A 24,239-nucleotide genomic window follows, 5' to 3' on the forward strand; every position below is an offset into this window, starting at 1 on the left:
AACTGATATTGTTCTAAGGTTTATTAGAATTCCTACACCAAAGATTATGGACATAAAGGGCCTATTACGGATTTTGATTGATAAAAGTAATTGATAAAGTCAAAAGGAAGGAACCTTAGTTTGTAAATTAAACATTTTTAGTAAAGCTGTAAGGGGTTTAGAATATTCAATAGGAGATTTTATGATTGAAATGTTTTTTTGTTTTTTGTTTTTTTAGATAAGGATATCTTTGGCAGCAATGGAGGAACATCTCATGGGTTTGGGTTTTCGGGTAACTTAAATGGGATAACTTTCTTTCCACAGCAGAAAAAGATCAATTCGAGAGTGTTATAATTGTATGCTGATGGTTGTTGGCTGTTGTACTTTTGTCGAAAAAGTTGGATGTATTTTGAATGGTCATTTGATTGGTAGAATGAAGCATATAGTGATGAGATATATTACTTTTCTTGAGTTGGTTATCATTGCATTATCAGTCATGACATGGTATATGCACTTGAGTTCTAAAGAAATTCAGTTACATGTATTTACCAATAATATTGTTTTAGTAAGCATCATAAAAACCGTCATCAAGGTCTTAAAGAATTATTTCCCTAATCAGGAAGTTGGTCTTAATTACTACAAATACATTTAAAGCTAAACATAATCCTGGCATGAATAATTTTGTATCAAATGGCGTCGATCGGCACCATCAACAAAGAAGGATCCGATAACAATCTCATTGGAGTTTCAGAGGCTAATCTTACAGGGGAAGCATCATATCGTTAAGGGCAGACAAATCACATACGATATCATCTTCACATAGTACATGGAAATTGACCAAAAAATCTGCTTACAGAAAGCAAACAAGTAGATACATGTTAGCAGAGATTGATACTTGAATTATTAGATATTCAATTTATCTAAACTGTAGAGTAAAATAAAACTATCATAATAACAAGCTGAACGTTGGACTTCGAAAGAGAAAATTTTAAAAAGTGCTACTAGAAAATACAATATATACCGTTTACCAAAAGCATAAACAGATAATGAATTAACGTCAAATGCAGATCAAATAATCCCATCTTTAACTACTAAATAAAAACAAATGTTTTTTTTAAACAAACCTGAACTGTCTCTTCCGAATTCTTTTTTGTTTTGTGCTCATGCATTTCAAAGACTTTCAAATATGGGGAGGAAAGAAAAGTGAAAGGGTTTAAAGATTAGCAGTGTACCCCTACCATGGATAATGTATCATGTATGTATCGGTATATCGCTTGGTTGTTTTATATATCAGAAAAAAAGAGATCATATATGGACATATTCAGTAATTTAAAGATTTGAAAAAATGCAGAAAGAAACTAAATATTACAAACATTTTGTCTTTTCACGGCGACACCACCCTTAATTTCCGTTTACTACAATAATTATAAATGCAAAGACATACTTTATTTTTTTTTCATTTGTTTTTTTATAATGTTAAAAATAATTTTTTGTTTATCTCCGAGAATATTTTCTTTTTAATTTTCATTTCACATTTTCTGAAATTTCATGCCTTATACTTTGTACACGTGCAAAGTAGGTCAAATGTTATAGGTAAAAGAAAAAACAGCCAAACGAAATAAGGGCACTAATTTCTTTAAAAAAAAACATAGAGAGGATGGAAGTTCTCACTTTTAAAGCGCTAAGCATAGCTAAGCGCTTTATTGTCGTTAGACTTCTACTTCCGGTGCATCACATAACCGCCACCTATTAGTAGAAATATACATCATTTAAACTGGTTAAAAAAAACAGTTTCAGGGGTTTACGCACATTGTTGCACGGACTATTGTGAATACAAAGTTCGGGCTATTGTGAATCCAAGGTGTGGGGCTTACGCACATCATTGCAGGTGCTGCCACGCAGTGAGGAGGAAATATATTGCCTAAACAGAAGCTGAAATATAGAAAAATCAAATCAATTCTTTCTAACTAAGCTTGCACAAAGTAAGTTTCCTTTAGAAACAAGCTAGGTTAGCGCTTTTTAGTACTATCAGTACTTTGGTTATAGAATTGTATTTAAATTATTCTAAAAATTACAAACACTTTAAATATAAATTTTGAAATAACGTTTTTGAAATAGATTTTTGCTTCAACTAAAGTATACGTTTACGACTTGATATGTTTATGGACAAGCCGGGTGTACATGTACATGTATAAGAATAAAGTCCTCACAGAATCTGACATCTGGTCATGCCGCATTAAAGCTTAAATTTCTTCCATAGAGCAAGCAAGCATCAGTTTAATTTTCTGACATGCCACAATCCTTTGTGATCTGTCTCTCTCTTTTTTATTTATTAAAAGGCCAAGGCGTATGAAAGACAGGAATATCATATTAACGTACTTCCCAGTTATTAGAGCAAGCTTATTTTCAAACATATTTCGTCTGCGGGGTAACGGCAGTCTCCAATCAATTGAACAAAACAACCGTCTGGGGGGAGAAGATGCGTCTCATTTTGGGTGTGATGTGTTTTGTTGGACTTGTCTCTGCTTGGTCAGGGTAAGTCAGTTATACTTATGTATACATATCTATTTATGTACATTAAATAACCTTATATGATCGATCTTTATTGAAATGAAACGTTAATGTACAATCATGATTAATGGCGTAAAACCATCGCCCTGCATTGCCAAAAAAAAGAGGGAAACGTTTTTCATAAATTAGAGTTACACTGGTTTTATTCACATTATGTGTATTAATATGCGTCGTACTGCGTACAATTCAATAGAACTAACTCCGTGCCAAAATGTCGTCTGCTGCTAAATGCATGCAATTCCGTCGTATTTATAATCCGTTACACATAAACAGCTGCTGCAGCGTACTGTTAAAAACCCTATCATCGCATGTATTTTTTTTACTTCGAATATATTGTTAAATACTTTGGTGGATTCAAATGATCTGTAAAACTGTCAACTGTTTTGTAACTTTTTATTGATCCCAGAGAGGAATTTTTCGAGAGAAACGGGCGTTAAAAGCCATAATGATTTCATCCTCATTCTATTAGCAGACGAAGCATGGATTATTTTTCTCCTTGTTTTTGGTATGCACAGCGATGCACTTTAAAGAGTGCAACGATGCTCTATAGATTTTACTCTCCTGTAATGAATTCTTATGCACAATCCTGTTCTCATTCTTTATATTCTCTCCACTCGCCGTATGTCTATCTGTTTGTCTGTCTCTTTTCTCTCTTTCTCTCATCTTTTTTTTTTTAAGTTGACATTTCTTTCGAAATCACTAATAAAATAAAACACGTTGGGGGATTAAGGTGAACTGATGCTTACATACACAATCTTTTAATATTTCCCGTTCTTAAAGATATTAAAGATATCCGCGTTTTTCACTTTCAAAAGAAAGCTTTGAGGTCGTGTAGAGAGAATAGAGGAATAAACTAGAGCAAAGCTCGTTGCAAAGCAACGAGTGGGTCTTCCGTTAATGTCCAGAGAAAAGCTAGAAGTACCTGTAAGAAGCAGAGTCCTTAAGCCAAGAACAAGAGTAACTAAAACAATAAGAAAAAAATCAAAGAATTCTTGGTACGACTTAACAAAATTCGAATGATTTTAAGTATGACTTTACAAAAACCTTTCCGATTTCAAGAATATCTAAACAAAATAAACCCGAATGTGTTCATGTACGACTTGACACAATTATTTTTGGTACAAATTAATTTTACATTTCAATTCACCCTATTTTTTAAACCAAGAACGCGGAATCAAAATTTACGGAAAAATCAAATTTTAAAGCCCAATTTCTCTGTAGTGCATGGTCCGATTTTATAACGAATTTCAGCGGTAGATTAAGCTAAAAAAGTTCTTTGTTTTTGCAAAATGAAGAATATCAAATTATCGCTAAGAAAAAAGTTATCATAAAAAGACTTACTAGCCCTTTTAGCCCCTCAAATTTGAGGGGCCCGACCTTTTTCTTTATATCAAATAAAAGGTCTCGCGAATGTAAACATATTTTGTTCACATGTATTCACGAATTGTTTAACGTTTCGAGATATCTGAACAGCTGTGTTTTAGGGGCCGACCCTTGAACTCCTTATCGGGGCCACCAACAAAAAAAATTTAGTTGCCATATTGTTAAGAACATTATTCTTAACATTTTGTGTTCTACATTGCTTTTTAAAATATTTCTCCTTTTTCAGATATTATTCATGATCAAAGTTTTGAACTTCTGGTCCCTTGAAACTCCTAATTACGTAATATATGACTTAGCTATGGTACTGTAAAGATAAACAGCTGTACAGTGAACATTTTTGCTTCTATAATTAATAACAAATTTTTGTTCCGTTAAGAGTTATTGTAAGAAGATTTTAGAGCCCTTTTGGCCCCTAATTTTAGGGGCCAGCCCCTTTTTCTTTATATCAAACTAATGGTTTTGCCAACATAAATATATTTTGTTCACCAAGTGTTCACAAAGTGTTAACCGTTCTCGAGATATCTGTACAAATGTGTTTTAGGGCCGACCCTTAAACTCCTTAATGGGGCCATCAAGAAAAAAATTAAGGTGGCATAATGTACACAACATTATTTTGAGCAACTTTTGTTCTACATTGCTTTTCAAAATGTTTCTCCTTTTTCCGATATAAATGATCAAAGTTTTGAACTTTTGGCCCTTTGAAACCCCTAATTACGTAATATATGACTTAGCTATGGTACTGTATAGATAAACAGTTGTACAATGAACATTTTTGCTTCTATGATTGATAACAAATTATTGTTCAGTAAACGGTTATTGTAAGAAGACTTTAGAGCCCTCTTGGCCCCTAATTTGAGGGGCCAGCCCCTTTTCCTTGATATCAAATTTAAGATCTTTCAAAAATGAACATCTTTTACATTACATTATTTAACAAAATATGTATACATCAAATGATATTTTAGAAAATGTTCAAAAATTTCGTGGAAAAATTTGATGCTTATTTTTAGGTTCAAGCGAGCTTCAAAGCCTTGCACAATTTTCCTAACTGAAGGCAATGGGGTACATCTACGTACATTTATCTACAATCCCTGAAAATTTCAAGCTTCTATCTTGATTAGTTTTGGAGGAGATGCGTGGACAAAATGACCCTTAAAAATTTACAAAATCGTCAGTTTCTGAAACCGGAAATGACGTCATAACTTCAAATTTTAATAACCTCAAGTATTTACAATACCAAACAAGTTCTGAAAATTTCGTGGAAATCGGTTAAATAGTTTTTGAGATATAAGCCGCAAAAAAAGTCAGAGGAAGAATAATAATAATGAACTAGAGCAAAGCTCGTTGCAAAGCAACGAGTGGGTCTTCCGTTAATGTAGGAAGTAAAGCTGGAAGTTCTTGTAAGAAGCAGAGCTCTTAAACCAATAACAAGAGTAACGATAATAAAAAATGAAAAAAACGAATTATTCCTGGTACGACTTAACAAAATCCGAAAGATTTTAAGCACGAATTAACAAAATCCTTTCTGATTTCAAGAACGACTTAACAAAAAAATCCGAATGTGTTCAAGTACGACTTAACAATTATTTTTGGTACGAGTTAATTTTACTTTGAACATAACGCTTTTTTCTTAACCAAAAACGTGGAATCAGAAATTCCGGAAAACTAAATTTTTAAATCCCAATATTATTGTAATGCATCGCCCGATTGTAAAACGGATTTCAGTTTAAAATTAAGCATAAAAAACTTCTTTGTTGCTTTATGATTAATATCAAATTATTGGTGAGAAAAGAGTAATTATAAAAAGACTTAATAGCCCTTCTGGCCCCTAAATTGGGGGGTCAGCCCCTTTTTCTTGATAACAAAAAAAAGGTCTCGCTAATTTAAACATATTTTGTTCTACAAGTGTTCACAAACGGTAAAACGTTATCGAGATATCTAAACAACTGTGTTTTAGGGACGACCCTTTAACCCCTTATCGGGGCCACTAACAACAACATTTTTGGTATCATTTTGTTAAAAACATTATTTTGAACAACTTTTGTTCTACATTGCTTTTCAAAATATTTCTCCTTTTTCAGATAATAATGATCTAATTTTTCAACTTCTGGCCCCTTGAAACCCCTAATTACGTAACATATGACTTAGGTATGGTACTGTATAGATAAACAGCTCTACAATGAACATTTTTGCTTCTATAAATAATAACAAAATATTTTTCAGTAAAGTGTTATTATAAAAATTTATATATATGATATGATATGAGGGGCCAGCCCCTTTTTCTCGATATCAAATTAAAGGTCTTGCAAATATAAACATATTTTGTTCAACAAGTGTTTAGGAATTTTTAACCTTTCTCAAGATATCTGTATAAATGTGTTTTAGGGGCCGACCCTTAAACTCCTTACCGGGGCCAACAACAACAAAATTTTAGTTTTCGTATTGTTAAGAACATTATTATAAACAACTTTTGTTCTACAGTGCTATTCAAAATATTTCTCCTATTTCTGATATTAATGATCAAATTTTTCAACTTCTGGCCCCTTGAAACCCCTAATTACGTAACATATGACTAAGGTATTGTACTGAATAGATAAACAGCTGTACATTGAACATTTTTGCTTCTATAATTAATGACAAAATATTGTTCAGTAAAGAGTTATTGTAAGAAGACTTTAGAGCCATCTTGGCCCCTAATTTGAGGGGCCAGCCCCTTTTTCTGATATCAAATTAAAGGTCTTGCAAAATTAAACAATTTTTGCATTACATGTTTTAACAAAATATTTATACATCAAAAGATATTACAGAAAATGTGCGAAAATTTCGTGAAAAAATTTGGTGCTAATTTTCAGGTTCAGGCGAGCTTCGAGGCCTTGAGCATTTTTCATAATTGGAAGCATGGGGGTACATCTACAGGCATTCATCTGCAATCCCTGAAAATTTCAGGCTTCTATCTTGATTAGTTTTGGAGGAGATGCGTGGACAAAATGACCCTTAAAAATTTACAAAATCGTCAATATCTGAAACCGGAAGTGACGTCATCATTTGAAAATTTAATAATATGTAGCACCGATCATGCTTTATCAGTCCTAAAAATTTTGTGCAATTCAGTTGAATAGTTTTTTAGAAATAGCGCTCTAAAAAAGTCAGAAAAAGAAAAAAAAGAATAATAAAGAAAAAGAAACCGTAGAATAACAAGAGGGTCTTCCGTTGGAAACGGAAGACCCTAAAAAGAATCCGAAGAAAAACAATAGGGTCTTCCGTTGGAAACGGAAGACCCTAATTACGATTGTTTGTTTATACATGTGATCATAATATTTTTAATCTGCTGAGAAAATATAAAGGAAAAAAAATACCTACTTTAAGTTGAAAGTTGAAGTTGGCATAACACGGAAATAATACGTTTTATTATATTTTCATGTTAAATACCGAAATCTGATTGGTTGAGACGCAGTTGATAATTCGTTCTATTACCCTCAGCGTTAGCAACACACTTTGCAACGGGTAACACAACGAATTGTTACATGCGCGTAAAATATGCGCTTCGCGTCGGTTGACAACGGTTTTCTCGGGATGTCAATTTCAACAGATACCCTCCCAAACAGGCACTATTTATATGATATACATGTATCAGTATTACATGTCGCCTGCTGCTATATGCACGTAATTCTCGTGTATATTCATACTGCGTACGATTCAAAACTCTTACACAACCTATTTTTTTAATTATTGTTTATATATGATCCAAATTAATTTATATTATTAAACGTAAATGATGTTTAACTATAGCAAAGTTTTATGTACCCCAAGAAGCAGTTTGCACAGAGAAACGGGCTTTGGAGGCCATTAAGTCTATATCATATTACCAAACGGAACATGCATTTTAGTTTGCTCTTTGTGTATGTTATACATAGCGATGCAGTTATAAGTGTGCAATGATGCTATAGTGAATTTTCTTCGTGCAATGAAACCTGATTTATTAACCCCTTTAGAACAGAATGCAATAAATGCTTGAAAACGAAGTAGTATATGACTTCAATTTCACTCCTCCTTTCCTTATTTTCATATCAATTTTTTTAATACACCCAATAAAGTGGGGGGCAACTCCATGATAATTCAATTTTTAAAAATTTGTTGCTGAGAGAAAAAGTGGGGGGGGGGGGGCAGGCCCCCCTGCCCCCCCCCCCCCACCCCCCCCCCCCCCCCGATGCTACGTGCCTGCTGATAAAGTTCGCACTGAAGAATTTTTATATGATTACTAACTGATGAGTTGATTATTCCGAACACAATGTGTAATTATAACCCGTTCTCCAAGATATTTAGAATTACCGCGTTTTTCACTTGCGTAGAAAAGGCCGGTACAGGATATATAACGGATTGTGTTCTAACAAAACGGTGTTTTTCAGGATTAAAAATATATTAAAAGTATGTGCATATCTCTCTTCCTCTCAAACAATTTCAAAAACGAACATTTTACGTATAATCTCTTCTAGGCGCAGGTCATGAATGCAAAAAAGTTGACGCATCCATAAACGACTAGACTTTGACCCGTGCGTGCACGGGTTGACATTGCATATCGGACATTTTCGAAATAGGTACATCGACACATGTTATTATTGACATTTACATAACGAAGCTATAAGCCTACACTAATGCTATTAATTTCACTACACTTTCCTTTTTTTTTAATAATCTGTGTCTCGGGAAAGGCCCTCATCACAGATAGAATGCCCGTAGTGTAGCAGAAAATTGCAGAATCGCTCCGGAACGCTTTTGGAGAAAGTTAATGAAGTTGACTTGAAAATAACAGTCAAATTCATCACAACAAACCTTTTTGAGACTGCAAATACCTTTCAACTACAAATTTCAATCCATAGAATGGAAGAATTCAACACTTTTTCACCAATGTACACGTATTCTCTTTGTAAAACTGGGTCCATAGGACATTATTTTTATTGATAAAACATATTCTATCTTCTTCACTCTCGTAACAAATATAATGTAACTTTTTTGCATGTAATCAAATATTTTTTGTCATCACGAAGACAAAAGTAAGTACTTAGTTGAAATGTACATCTACATTTGTTATTTTATACTTTCTCTCATAAGAAATCATTATTATATATGAACAGAATATATAGCAAAAGTCCAATGAACATTTACCCGTATTTCTGAGTTTATTCATGCAGATGTGATATTGTGGAAACATAAACTAAAGATCCCGTTAGCGTGAATGTTTTGCGCAAGCGCAAGATTGTAAAATCAAAAAAATCCATGTAATTTCCGGGATTTTTTGAGGAACTTTCGTTGATTTTTAATTAGCGAAGCTTAACTGAGAAAAAATAAAAACAAATTGGTAATCTTCAAGTACCAATGATGTTTAAAGTATATAAAACAAAAGACAGTATTCCTCCGATTTCTCGGTATTAAAGACAAAAAATTCGAGTCTATTATTTTAATATAGTAGTATAGATATGTGAAAATTTACCGTTCTTCAAAGTAGTCAAGATATCTCCGTTTACAGTTGCGAAAGAAAAAGTTTGGGTCAGGTAAAGCGTATAGCAAGATATTGCGAGTGTATGCGTCCGTGTTGTCCTACTATCTTTGACTTGCTAAAAATTACACAGCCAAAAATGGTCAACTTTTAGTTGAAAGTGGAAAATGTCATAATACGAAAATTAATACGATATACAGAAAATATGCCACCATAGAACTCTGTAGAAACCTAAGTTAGTGATGCTTTTCTGTACACATCCTATTTATAAGTACTTTTTGATACCATTATTTCAGTAGTGTAAAGATATTGTAAAATCCCAGACAAATTGAAGATACCTTTTGTAAAGAAAAGCTTATTACAACATAAATAATTCCTAATTTTATGAAACAATAATATGTGGTTTTGCCATAAAGGGTATGAATTATACAAATATATACACTCTTGTCCAATCTAAATTAAAAAATTCAAGAATTGTATAGGATTGGGGTGCAATTCATTGAATTTCCCACACCATAGAGTTCTTTTAATCTACCTAAATTCAGTTTATATCAACTTTGCCTTCACGGACGACTCAAGACATAAAATTAAACAAAAAAGGATTTGAAAAGTTTCAAATTCTCTCTCTTCAATTATTTATTTATTCTCTCTCTCTCTCTCTTTTTTCTCTCTCTCTCTTTTTTATTTGTCTTTGACTAAAATTTGGAAGGAAATTTTGGTTGTATTTTCGTGCGTTATAGATAAGCATGATCAATTTTAACTACCTCCAAAAATATTATGATTGATATATTAAGGTATGAGATAAAAGGGGCATGGCATAGTCAGGATTTTGATCAAATTCTATTTTTCTGTTTTCATCATTTACAATGCTTTAGGAATACATTTTTAATAATCAAGTGAAATTTGAGAGTCACTCGTAGAATTATAAGCAATATACAGGGCTCACAATTCTTTGTCATGTAAACAAGGCTCGTGTCCTGTCTTTGTTTACATCTATGTAGGCTCAATATACCAGTAAAATTCTTTTTCAAGCAGATTTGTATATTTTCTTATTTAATCTAAGCATTAAAAACAGTTCTTAACGTTTTACACATTCACATTTTTGTCTAAACTGGAAGTTTAACTTCAACATTAAAAATGTAAACAAAAGATTTGTTTATATAACAAAGAATTGTAAGCTCGGAAACCCGCTTATAATTCAACAAATGACACTTAAATTATTGTTGCCCATTAAAAATGCCTCACTGAAGCATTGTAAACATTAAAATCATAAAACTAATGTTTGACAGAAATCGTGACCATGCGCCTTTAAGCATTTGAAATAAATACGTCTATTTAGCTTTACTTTTTAGACAAAAAAGTGAAATTCGATATTTTCTTTGTTGCGTTTGCTTCATTGCTAGTTAAATGGTCAGTGATACTTCATGAGCTCGATCTTCTCCGCGGGAGGAAAGAAATTCAGAAAAAAAAAAGATCGAACGAATGAATGAATGAATGAAAGAAAATAAGGTTTAAGAAAGACTATATTTCAAATTTTGATTAACTTTTTTTTTTCCCAAAATTTTGAAAAAAAAACCGTCTTTGATTCTGTTATCAGTTTGATTGCGACCTTTTCAGTTAATTTATTTTGTATTATTTCTATACCATTTTAAATCAACGATACTGATATTCAACCTTAACAAATTTATATTGAATTCATATTTATCAGAAACAGAGAAAGGCCACGGTGTTTTGTGATTGATATTAAATATAACGCGCGGTATTAAATTTGTCTGCACCGCTTGGTGTCTCATAGACCGACGACATACAAAAATAAACATTCAATGCATAATTGAAACCTATATAGACAAGTTATCATAGTAAGAGTATTATGCGGCCAGTTTTATTCATAAGATTATTTTTGTAACTCTAAAATTTTTCGTGATATTAATTCGCAAAATTTAAATATCCTGCTCAATTTGTCAGTATTTTCGTTCATTTTCTAGGAACACTTGTTCCAGATGGAGGACAAAATGTGTGTGGCAATGGGGCTGTAGATATAGAACCTGGTCTGCGTAAGTTCTTTCACAAAAGAATGTCATATGAAATTTAATCAAAACCTTGTCAGAAGGGTTGGGTGATGAAATACTTTTGATATATACATATTTTTGTGCAACCTCTCCCTCTAAAGGATTATGTATTCTCAATTCACACCCAACAAGCAAAAAAACAAAACAAATATGATGAAGTAACGAGAGTCAACAAAAATAACCCACCTTAGAATTATGTCCAGGAGCGGGGTCAGGTCATTTATCAATGAGTAATCTGACTCTTGGGCAATATTTTACGCGGGTCACCTTTTGTTGTTGACCCTACGGTTGAAAAACGCAATGGTCTGCATCATTTGCAAACGTAAACATACTCCATGTGTACGACAATGGATTATTTGCTCTGAATTATCAAGCACTGTGTTTTGCCTTGGAAAATATCCGGCAATGTATTATACCTTAGGAATTATGAAGTACTGTATTTTATCCTTTAAATAATCCGGCACTGTATAAAGACATGGGAATTAGAGGACACTGTATAATTCTTCCAAAATTCAAGCAGTGTATTATGTATCCTCTGAAATATCCAGAACTGTATTATTGGCTTTCAAAATTTATTTATCTATAATTAATAAAAAAAAAATACTGATTCTTTTCAAAACAAGTTCCGTATCTCCAAAATGGACAATATATGTTTCATATTCTCTATTTTTCAATAGATGTTGTGCTTGGGGTTTTATAAACGTCGAAGTACGTTATCAAGAGTATTACTGCTGTTTCGGATGGAGACACAACGGCAATGAAGTCTGTAATATCCGTAAGTACAACTATCAAATTAACGAATTAAATGAATAAAAAGGTTTGAGTTTCAAAGTTTAGGATTATTTTGGATAGATTGACCACCTCATTATATCTATCGATAGTTGGGACGAGACGAGAATGATGTTTTGATTCCTAATATTTGCAATGACTACCCAATAATAAGATACAATTACAAGTATTAGTAATTGACTTGCGTTATAAATAAAACTATTAATGCGAACTAAAAATTATGTGTCAATTACTAAGTACATGTAAGTCAATAATGTTATTATATTATATTTCTCTCATCCATACAATTTGTTCATTATTTTTCGTCCTGTTTACATGTGAATAGGTATGAACGAGTATTTGTCGGACAGATTTTTTTTACTTGCTTTTTGATTAAAGTGACATTCATGTATCTCGAAAATCAAATTTTAAAAAAATGCTTAGAAAAGATCACAAAACTTAAGCTTAATTACATGTATAATCTTATCAGAGAGAATATATTATATTTTATTAAGACTTAATCCCATTTTACAATTAACATTTCTGTTCTGCTGCAATTATGGAAGTCATGTTCCGGTTATATCCCTCGAATTATTTTCTGCTTTAATTTTTGACAAATTGTGTGTATTTTCCACAAATTCACTGACTTTGTCTAATGTTACAACTGTATTGTTCAATCAATTTAAAGGTTCTTCTCAAAAGGAATGTCCAATTTTTACTCAGACATTATGTATTTTTCCTTTTAAGTTTTTTTTACAAATACATGTTACCACATCTGCAAAATTTATTTTCGATTGTTTTTTTTTTTATACACAGTTAACCACTCTTCAGTTATAATTTTACTTGTGTTTTGTCTTTCCTTATGTATAGTTGATGTTCTTTACAGCTATATGTCCTTATGATTGTGGCGGATCAAGAGGGTCATGTATCAGTCCAGGAGTGTGTAGGTGTAACGCTGGCTATACAGGGACATACTGTACCACCGGTAAGTCAGTCTACATATTATAATATGCACACAAACATCAACAGAAGATGTTGCTCTCATATCTGACAAGAGCTCTCTTACCTACAATTTTTATCACACAGTAAAATATAAGTATTCGTCCATTTTTGAAACTAAAATAAGTTTTACCAGATTATTTAAATCTTAAATTCTTCAAAAAATGCAAAACTTTGGTATGAACATGTAAATTTCTTAAGTTAATGTTCGTTCTCATTTTACAACAGGTACTTTAATCAAATTCTATCATTTTTTTTCAGTGGCCGATTGTTCCCACCTTAAACCCTGTTATCCTGGTTACTGCACCAGTAATGCGTGCATGTGTACCAACCAATTTTCCCCTGAGAACAGTGGAACATCAAACTGCTTAACTTGTATGGGTTTTTTATGAAGCATTTTTACCCCCCCCCCCCCTCAAAAAAAAAATCCCAGTTTATGAAATTGCAAAATGTTCAAACAGGTGAAGCTTAAAAATGTATGCTTCTTTGGAACATCGAATTCATTTGCAAAATTTATTTTTTTTTAGTTCCAACTGACAAAGCTTATTATCCATCCATTGAACAAAGTACTTTGGACCTTGGATACTATCATCAAGTTAAAGGAATGTTAATTTACAACATGACCATCGATTCTGCTATGAGCCCTGATGACGTTGAAACGTTCTGGACAAACCGCAGGGACGCCAACAGGATGAACTTTACTTTACAGTCTATTTTCAGCCCCAGTGCCCTCAATTTTCCGAGCAGGCCGGATTACATTGTACAGCATGCCTTTGGAATCACCAAGGCAGATGTCAATGTCAGAGTGACCAAATTTAACAATGAAGGTTAGTTTATAATTGGGACCAATATTGAAAGATTATCACGAATCTAAGTACGTGCTGTTTTTTTTTAATATATCCTTTGTATATGTACCTTTTATCCACGAACAAACACCCCAAAGTACTATGGATACATTTCTAATTCATTATACATAAAATAACATCAGCAGAATAACATTTCAACAAATCTTTAAAAATTGAAAATCTACGAAAATTGACCCTCATTTTAAATGCGATTTGATTTTATTGCATACAATTTGATTGTCTTGAACTTAACATGTTTACGAATTGACACCTTTTTTGTTTTTCATCATGACACAGGCAAATAATGATTTTACACGTATACTCACATTTTCAGTGTCTTTGTCTATGATGACACTACAATTCAATTTTGTATTGTATAGTGCAATACATTTATCAATACCTACTGTAATATATAGTAATCGTTAATGATTAATTTGATTACTACTCTTATTTGATAATCTCATAATACTCAAAAAATAAAAGATTTCTTTTTCCATATATATAAATAAAATTTCTTTATCAAATAAATTGTGTGTAAAAAAACATATTTATTCAAATTTGTTCCAGAAAAATACAATCAAGTATTAAATTGTAATGGCGTCACAAATGATGCCCCCATTAAAGAACAACTCTATCGCTGTGACACAAGTATCGACAATTTCAACATCCGGTTTGATTCTGGTGATACGTAAGTACAAAAAGCCTAGTTAATATTAAACCTGTAAACAAATAGCAACATGGTCACTGGCCATTAGTGTACACTGCAAACATGTAGCAACATATTTAAAGATCATTCTTGTACAACTGAATGTTTGCATATATAGCTGTGGGTTAACGATTATTTGTCATTAACTGTAAACATAGAGTGACACGGTTATAGTTTAAAGGTTTACATCATGTAGCAACAGGGATAAAGGTAATCAGTTTACAACTGTAAACATAAAGCAACAGGTTAGAGACAAAATGTACAACAGTAAATCATGTAGTAATATGGTGAAAGGTTATACATTAACAACTGAAAACATTTTGCAACAGGAGTTCAAACTAAAATGTAAAGCAGTAAACATGTAGGAACAGATTTAAAGGCTAAAGTGTAAAGTGCTAACATGTAGCAACAGGGTTTAACATTATATATTTACAAATTTACAACTGTGAACATGTAGCTATGAGGATAAAGGCTAACGTGTTCAAACGTAAACATGTAGCAACAGGAATAAAGGCTAACATTGAAAAAAAATATGTTCCATCAGAATCAAAGTATAAAAGTTTACACTAGTATCAGGGTTAAAGTTCAATAATTACAGCTGTAAACATGTAGCAGTAGTCTTAAAGCTCATGGGTGTCTCTATCTTATAGATATCTATGTAAAACACAACAGGTTTATACAAGTGTATATTAAAACTAGATTAAAAAAACACATAAAAAAGGAAGAAAATGTCCGAAACTGAACATTTGAAACTGAAACAAATTGTACTTTCTACATCTTAATTGATTTTTATTTTAACACGTTTGATTGGGAATTTGTAGATATTCGGTAATATTCAGAGCAGAAAACGGAGGATTTCGAATTCTTGATAATGGTGGGGGGAAACAGTATTACACTGGCAGATCAACAACAAGAAAAATAGACCTAAAGTTTGATACCGAGATACCCTACCACTGCACTGAAAAGAGCGAATGCGCATACCCCGTTTCAGATATGATGTCTGTTCAAAATGACGTCACAAAGGTAACATCTTTGTCAAGACTCTTTATAAAATAAATAAACAATGTTAATACACTATACTGGATTGGATATGAAATTTGAGGATGTGGATTTTTTAAATCAGCACGTAATCAATGTACTCTTCTCCAGAAACGTCTTATTTCAAACATTCTGAACATAATCATCCACAAAAGCAAAAGAAAAAAAACCTTTCACTAAGGCTTTTTATTAAGGAATGAACTCAATATTTATTTGTTTTATACAATATAAAATGGTTTGAGGCAGTTTACGCTTTATAAACCACGAAGCTGTTTATAAAAAAGCGTAAACTTTTTCAAACCATTTTATATCTTATATAACTAATACATATTGAATTCATTGCTTATAACTTAATTTTTTTCCTCTTCATTGTAGATAAAAACGGTCATTTGACCTTTAAAATGACGTAAAATTGTACAAAACTCAAACGTAACGTCAGGTGTATTGATACGTTTTTGACGTTAGTCTTACTATGACGTAGGCAACATTCTTTATACGATATAAAATAATTGTTTAGCCAATCAGAAAGCGCGTTAGAACCAGATTTAAATTTTTTATCATTGAATATCATTGAACATGATATCAATACAGAACATTTCTTTATCTGGCATATTGTGTGTATTTCTAATACCCAGGTTCCCATACAAATATCATGGAGAGGGTGGAAGGACCAGTTATCAAGAGTGGCACGTTACGCCCTTGAAGTTTTTGAATTGGAGAAAGGAGGAGATGGCACATTAAAGGAACCGTACACAGACTTAGTACCAAATCCCGTCCCCATTACTATAAGGGAGTTCAATGAAACTACGGAGGCAGGGTCTCATTCATTTACATATCGACCAAACAAACCTGGAGTCTATTCCTGTATATTGGAGATAAACGACAGAGCAAATAATTCGGCTTATGTCAGACGTTTCGTCATTTATGATCCAATTTCCTCCCTGACGTCAGATGAATCCAATCCGTTTTACGCAACATCCGGTAATTCAATAGCAAACTATGAATGGCAAAACACAAACCCTGATACATTTTCGTTTTCCTGGAAGAATCACTTTTTGAACAAAATACACGAAGACGGTAACTTCTTAGCCCGGATCAGATTGTTTCCACCTTCCCTTGATGATGGTGGAGATCGAAATGGCTACAAAAGAATACAATACGATGACACTGAAGGAACAAGATCTAGAGACGCCATACCTAATGAACGAGGAATCATCAAATATGACGTTGCCTACAATATTGGTAAAGACCAATCATCACCACAGGTGTATCAGCATCAAAATTACAGAAACAATTCGATTAAAATTTTTGAGAATCAAAATCTCCAGGATGGAAATTCTTTCACGATTTGGGTTAAAGCTTACGATATTCTTGGCAACACCAGGGAGGAAAGATTTATTCTTCATTACGATTCAACCAGGCCCGCGGTGTCATCAGAAGAATTACGAAAAAATGTCGGAGAGGACAAAATGAATTTTACCAGCAGGTAAAGACGTGAAATATGTAATGAAACAATCATTCCCTATGCACGAATAGAATTTTTTTTTCTATACACGTAAAGATATTCACAGTAGGAAAGCATTGACATAATTTGAAGACGCACTTTGTAGGTACAGTCAAGCTCGTTAACTCGAAACAAATGAACAAAACAAAAGAATTTGAGAAAATTCGAGATATAAAGCGGTATGTTAATTACATTAAACTTGAGGGTTTCAGACTTCCTACCCCCTTTGATATATCCGTGGTATTTGAAATATTAAAGTTCGGGATACTGAGTTTGACTATGTAAAGATGGAAGGGTGTTTGTTAACACATTCACAACGTTATAACTCGCATCAAGACTAATTCTTAAAACGAAAACACATATCAAATGCGTAAACATGTGTTCTGCAGTAACCTTATTATTGATATGCCGAGTAGATTTTGCATATGTCATCCTTTCCTATTCTATGGTCATAAGCAATGAGTTGGATCAAAATACTCACTGCAAAGAAATGTTACTGGTTTAACTGTATATTCCCATTCAGTGTTCATATTTTGGGAGCTTCTGATCCCAACAGTGGTGTGAAAAGAATCAAGTACAGGTTCAAGGCTCAGAGTACTGGGCGAGTTATCAACAACAGAGAATATGAGTACCTCAATCCTACAAGGGTAAGTGAAATTTAGCTGTTGTTACTAAGTATATGTACAGACTAGCTATAATCTTTATATACTTTGGTTTCATAGCAAGGGAGTTTGAATATGACATGAAATGTTTACTGTAAATCTTGTTAGAATTAAGGGCATTTGCAACGAAGTGCTCCAGATATAAAAAATTTCACTCATACATTTTCTCTTTTATACATGGAATTATGTAACATGCATTTTTTTCCAAATGGGAAACTTTCTTGGAATATGATCTGTTTTTTATTATGGTAAATAAGCAGTGTTTCCGAGGTAAACAAAATATGCCATTTCTAAGGATAAAGCGATATCGCTCTTCTTTAACAAGCAGGTTACATGGGCCTCAGAGCAGAGAGGAATAAATTCGGATATGGCAAACAATGTGACAGTGATCAAACAGACGACAAGGGGGGGGGGGGGGGTGTTCAGACCTACTGCAACATCTTCAACGTATTGATAAGCAATTTTTTCCAAATGGGAAACATTTCTTGGAATATTATCTGTTTTTATATTATGGTAAATAAGCAGTGTTTTCGAGGTAAACAAAATATGTCATATCTAAGGATAAAGCGATATCGCCCTTCTTTAACAAGCAGGTTATATATATATATATATATATATATATATATATATATATATATATATATATATATATATATATATATATATATATATATATAATTTTGGTAAGGAATCTATGAACAATTTTTGTACATAAACCAGGAACCAGAAACGTTGCCAATGCCCTTAAGAAGTTATTGTAATGTACATTGAGAAAAGTTTGTGGACCTTTGTGTGTCCATTTGAAAGAAAACTCGTATAAATGTTATTCACAAAAACTCTGACTCTATGATGAATTGAAACCAATTGTTAATTCATAAAAACAATATCTATTTTTAAAGAATCAAGTGTACAACAAATATAAACGTTAGGCAACGTTTACAAAAATACAACCCAGTAGAAAAGATGTACCCCAAATTATGATGTCATACGTTTATTATAACATTATATCAATCGAAATATTGCTAGGCCTTGTTCTTTAAGTTGAGAATAAATGGACAGAAAAAGGCTTTGCAAAGTTCCAACTTATCTTTTGTATATAAGAGATTGCATTTATTAAACAATAAAATGTTTGTTTTAGGATCAGAGTTATTGTAACACAAACCCATGCGACTCAAACCTGCCGACCGGGGAATCGTTTGGAATAACAATTGACCTTCCATTCTCAAACTGTCATGCCATGAATGTCAGTGACGTCTTTACGGAAACTGTTACCATGGAAATGGATGTATATAACTCAGCCGGACTTTATGTCTCTAGAAGTTTGCAGGTACTTAAAGAAATATTTACCATTTTTACGTTTTTGCTTCTAAATCTTAGAATTGCTAATATTCATATAATTTAATAAACTTTTTTTATATGACATTTATAAAAGTTTTCATGACTATAATTTGCATTGTTTAAATTGGTTTGAGGATTTTGAACATATGTCTATATTCGTGTTGCTTTTCTCTAAATATGCCGTGAAATATATGGTAAGGGATCCTTTAAAAATATCGACGATAAAACAGGAATTACTTTATTGACCTGTTTTAGTAAGGAATTTTTTTTTTATCATATTAGATTTAAAATAGTTTTAAAGATTAAAAAATACTATTAATGATTGCTTTAATTATTTTTTTTTTTCAGATTACAAATCTTACTTCTTTAAGAGGAGTCAATGATTGTAAGTAAGAGAGAGAGAGAGAGAGAGAGAGAGAGAGAGAGAGAGAGAGAGAGAGAGAGAGAGAGAGAGAGAGAGAGAGAGCATCTGTGTCTAAATGTCAAAAACTCCACTATAAATCGTATTATGACTTTTCTTTTTATCAATACCAATGTTTTGATTGCATAAATTTTGCATTTTGTAGACTTTGGTCCAATGGAAATAAGAATTGTCGAACAGATTGATCAAACATTAAAAATAATGTGGGATCAAGCCCCAAGTTGCTATAACATCCAAGGATTCGAGTTTATATATTCAAAAGGTTGGCCATTGACAATGAAAAGAGAAACGACTTTCTTTTTTGTTAATGTGATCAATGTCTGTTACAACGTATTCTCACGACTTTTTTTTAACGTCATGTATATTATCAATTCCATTATTACATTTTTCAGCTGAAGGTAAAGTTGTAAAATCGGAAATGTTCCATAAGGTACAGAACTGGGTCATATTAAATGACATTGAAGAGAACACAGAATATCAACTCCGGTTACATACCCTGTATGGAAATGATCAAAACAATCCTATTCGAAGCGTGGCTTCCAACTTCACCTTTTTGATTCCAGAACAACGTACGATTGATATAGATAAACAAATTAATCCCAACAATTTTATACTTACAATTAATGAATTTATGATAACTAATTTATAAAGAATTCCATTTACATACTAGGTTAAAGAATATATATTGTTTATTCATCATACCTGCTTTAAAGTAGAGTAAACATTATCCCTAGGTTAGTCAAATTATGCATTTTTCAACTCGTAAAAATAATTGGCACTTACTGTAATGCCAAATTGCCAGACGAATGGAGAGTATATTTTTTCAAATGTTTTGAAAGGCATCTTTTTGAAATGAGGTCTTCGTGCACAATATGCAAAAAAAGGTTATATAAAATGTGAATCATTTAATATTTGTTAACATAATTTTATTCTTTATATATTATAGCACCTACAGAAAACAAAGGAGGTCAAATTGCAGGCGGGGTTTCTGGTATGTTCAACTTTATCTTTTCCCACAATTTTAGGTGTTTGTATGAGTGATTTACAATGTAAGAGGCATTGAATTTAAGTTTTAAGAGGAGGGCGTGAGAATAAGTTGTTTGTTTTAACCTGACATGAAATGGAAATAATTCGTGAACATTCTCACATATAGATATTCACACTTACACTCTTTGTGGGTCACTCACGTGACCTATTGCTATTTTTCCATCGTCATGCCTCTTTCGACGTCTGTCGTTCGTTACCAGTTTTTCACTTTTTCTTGTTGAAAACTACAAAGCCAGTTGTTACTTTGTGTGTGAAGCAGCTATGATAAGAGTTATCTCAATTATGAAATTCATGATTTTACCATTCCTGGGTTCTCATTGGCGGGAGCAAATCTGCAAAATCTAATTCAGTTACTAGCATTAGCTATCTGTCATTTTTATGATAATATATTAGTTTCAATTTATTTTCTAGTTATTTCTATCCATCGAAGCAAAAAATGCATTGTATCTCCATTTGCATAACAGTTTTTTAAAATCCTATTAATAGAGACAAAAAAATTAACTTATCCAAAACGGACAGTAAACATTCTTATTTTTCTTAAAATAGTTGGAAAAAATCTATGCTATATTTGTCTCAAAATATTTTTTTGTCTCAAATTTTTAACCACACATTTGCTCCAAATTGAAACCATCAAAAAATACGTAAATTTATGATGCGGCGATTTCACGTATAAATCATGTTATGAACATTCATATTTGTTTATTTATTCTACGAAAATTACTCAAATTTATATTTTAAATTAGAAGTTTGGTTGGGCAAATTTTGGTAAAACATTTTACAAAATAAAACGCCAACTAGAAGCACGGTTCGCCTAATGACACTTCTTTTGGATCAACCAATGTAGTTTGTTATATGGATAGAGAAGCAAATTAATTTAAAAAATATTGTTTTTATATTTACTTCCACTTCTTAGATAAAAAAAAAAGGATCCAGAGAGGGGCCCATAGATAGTACTGAATCAGACTTCTTCAAGCTTTAAGATTTTTAGATCTTTTTTGTTTGGGAAATGGAAAGATAAAAAATTGACATCAAATATATTTTTAAAGTATATAAAAACACATTCATATAATAATTGTAAAAGTGCTTTTTTGTAAAACTGAACAAAAATAGCTTAGTAAACAACTATAAAAACCTAATATATTTAGGACACCATTTTCTAAATAAGATATAAATGATATTCATGTTTTCATGGGAAATCATGTCCAATACGGCATGTCGTAATTAAAGAATAACTCACTTTGCAAAAATATAAATGAAGTGACATACAATTATTTTTATAATGATATAGAAAAACACTTTTCCATTAAATGATAGTAATATTGTTATTTTGTAAAATTGAACAAAAAAGCTTAGTAGACAATCACTAAAATTAAAATTTTACGGTTGTTGAACAAACATAATGTTCATGTTTTCGGAGGAAATTATTATAATAATACGACTTGTCGTATTAATAGTTTTTAAAAGAATAACTCACTTTGCAAAAATCTACATGTAGTGTTGAACATTTTTGCTCAGCTAGATGTGAAATGTTGCTGATATTGTATTCACAGTGTTTTAATATTTGCAGGTGCCTTTTTAATCATCATCATATTCACAATGCACAGTTTTGTGTAGCGTTGTTCATCGAAGTGAGGAAACAATTTGAACACCTAGCTCTACGTATATGGTGGTCTATTCGCAGAATGATGGTCTTGACAACCACCGAAAATAAAGAACATTCATTATGCTTAATTGTAGAGCATAGATTTGAACCTACAATTCTACAAAGTGTCTAAAAATATAATTTTGTAATATGCCCCTTTTGACTACTTACTGTGCAGAATAAATTTTACGACAACCGAAAGTGACGAAAATTCCTTCCTCTGTTGGCGCTTTCGATAAGAAACGTACACTTGAACTTTACAATGCAACAATAGGCATCTTTTATATTTCTGTGTCTTAAAATACAATTTTGTGTTTCACATGTACCTTTTTTATATCGTTGTTACTTAAATGTATGCATAATTCTCACGTGCATGTCGATGTCAATTATTGATAATGTACCATGTAGACTGATGTTATGATTTTCCATAAGTCTTTGTTTTCCAAAAAACACTTAAAAAGTTCACTTAGAAAGCATATCCAGTCGCACCTGAACATATAATGTAGTGCTACATTAAAGAACGGAATCAAATAACTTTTGAAGAAAAAAGTTTTGATTTATTTTATGAGTGTAAACCAGTAACTGGGAACATGTATTCGGTTGTTATTCTTCAGTGTTCTCTTTTTGGTTAATCTTTGACTTTCAGCTATGTTAGCCAAAGCACAAATATTTTCTTTGACCTACATATAATTATATACGAGTATACATAAATATAATTTAAAAAAAAAAACAGTGATTTTATGGAGGCACAGACAATTCTTACATTTTCTGCACAAAATAAGAACCCACACACAGCGCTATATGGCAGTTCTCTCTCTCTCTCTCTGCTAGCTAAAGTTTCATGACATTTTGTTCTATTCAGTACTAGAATTTACTTCTTCCGCAAGCGTGTACAGGTAAGGTATGCATGACAACCTTCAATTTTGTTTACTAGCTTCTCTCTATATTACTTATAAAACAAGAAGTCTTTATATATTTCAGAAGAATAATAGTTGTAGTGCTAATGTTGTTTTTATTCAAGACAATAAATGTAGTGAGCTTTGATATACGACTCTTTCCTTATCCATTAGCGTCATGTTACATGAATGAACAAAAAAAATAAACTATAATAAATTAGGAATTGTCTGTTTAAGTTTGCATTTTTGTTTTAACCTATTGTAATATAGTTACAATGCGATTGGACACACGTGCTATAATTTATTTAGTCTTCTCCCAACAGTACTGACAATTTTTTCACATGTAAATGAAATACCAAACGTATTACATAAATATAAAAAATCGAAATAATTTACATTGGGTAAGGTTCAGTTTCTATTGGTATTTTAATATATATGGAAATGCATATTATTATATTTTTTTATTTCAGAAAAATGTGAAGAAGGGGGAAAGTGTCAATTTTTCCGATTAAGTTTCTATCTCCTAAAGCAAAATATCTGTATTTATAATATTTAAATCTTTTATGATAAAAGAAGTCTTAACCTAACAGATTATTATGTTTTTGGTAAGGTACATGTAAGGTTTGTATTTTAATACATATGGAAATAATCAATCATTTTGTATTTTATTTTAAATAAAATTGTGAACTTGGGAAATCGAAAGTTCATTTGCAGTTTAAGTTTCTATCTCTTTAAGCAAAATGACTATATTTTTAATATTTAAATCTTTTATGCTAATGTTTTTTAATCTAACAGACTATTTGGTTTGTGAGGAGTAAACATTTAAAATTCTTAACCGTACATGCATGTATATAACTCTTTAATAACCATCCTCCATTTA

General features: G+C 31.8%; 1 protein-coding gene across 1 annotated transcript; it reads left to right on the plus strand.

Annotated features, from left to right (window-relative positions):
- The first annotated feature begins 245 nt into the window (after positions 1 to 245).
- LOC128162908 (uncharacterized) lies at positions 246 to 23,507 on the plus strand. The gene is made up of 16 exons (XM_052826329.1): positions 246 to 2,514; positions 11,410 to 11,478; positions 12,171 to 12,268; positions 13,148 to 13,246; positions 13,522 to 13,635; positions 13,788 to 14,087; positions 14,673 to 14,793; positions 15,633 to 15,834; positions 16,485 to 17,335; positions 17,877 to 18,000; positions 19,154 to 19,342; positions 19,702 to 19,738; positions 19,920 to 20,036; positions 20,167 to 20,343; positions 20,721 to 20,765; positions 22,389 to 23,507. The coding sequence occupies exons 1-16, from the start codon at positions 2,459 to 2,461 to the stop codon at positions 22,433 to 22,435; spliced, it is 2,646 nt and encodes an 881-aa protein (XP_052682289.1). The 5' UTR covers positions 246 to 2,458; the 3' UTR covers positions 22,436 to 23,507.
- Positions 23,508 to 24,239: the final 732 nt, after the last annotated feature.

Source organism: Crassostrea angulata, chromosome 9, assembly GCF_025612915.1.
Source record: "Crassostrea angulata isolate pt1a10 chromosome 9, ASM2561291v2, whole genome shotgun sequence".
Classification (NCBI taxonomy): domain Eukaryota; kingdom Metazoa; phylum Mollusca; class Bivalvia; order Ostreida; family Ostreidae; genus Magallana; species Magallana angulata.

Bases quoted from the DNA above. Each gene is read 5' to 3' on its own strand.
- LOC128162908 (XM_052826329.1), top strand. From the start codon at position 2,459: ATGCGTCTCATTTTGGGTGTGATGTGTTTTGTTGGACTTGTCTCTGCT. The intron at 13,636-13,787 runs GTATGGGTTTTT...ATTTTTTTTTAG, and splicing joins AACATCAAACTGCTTAACTT to TTCCAACTGACAAAGCTTAT. The intron at 14,794-15,632 runs GTAAGTACAAAA...GGGAATTTGTAG, and splicing joins CGGTTTGATTCTGGTGATAC to ATATTCGGTAATATTCAGAG.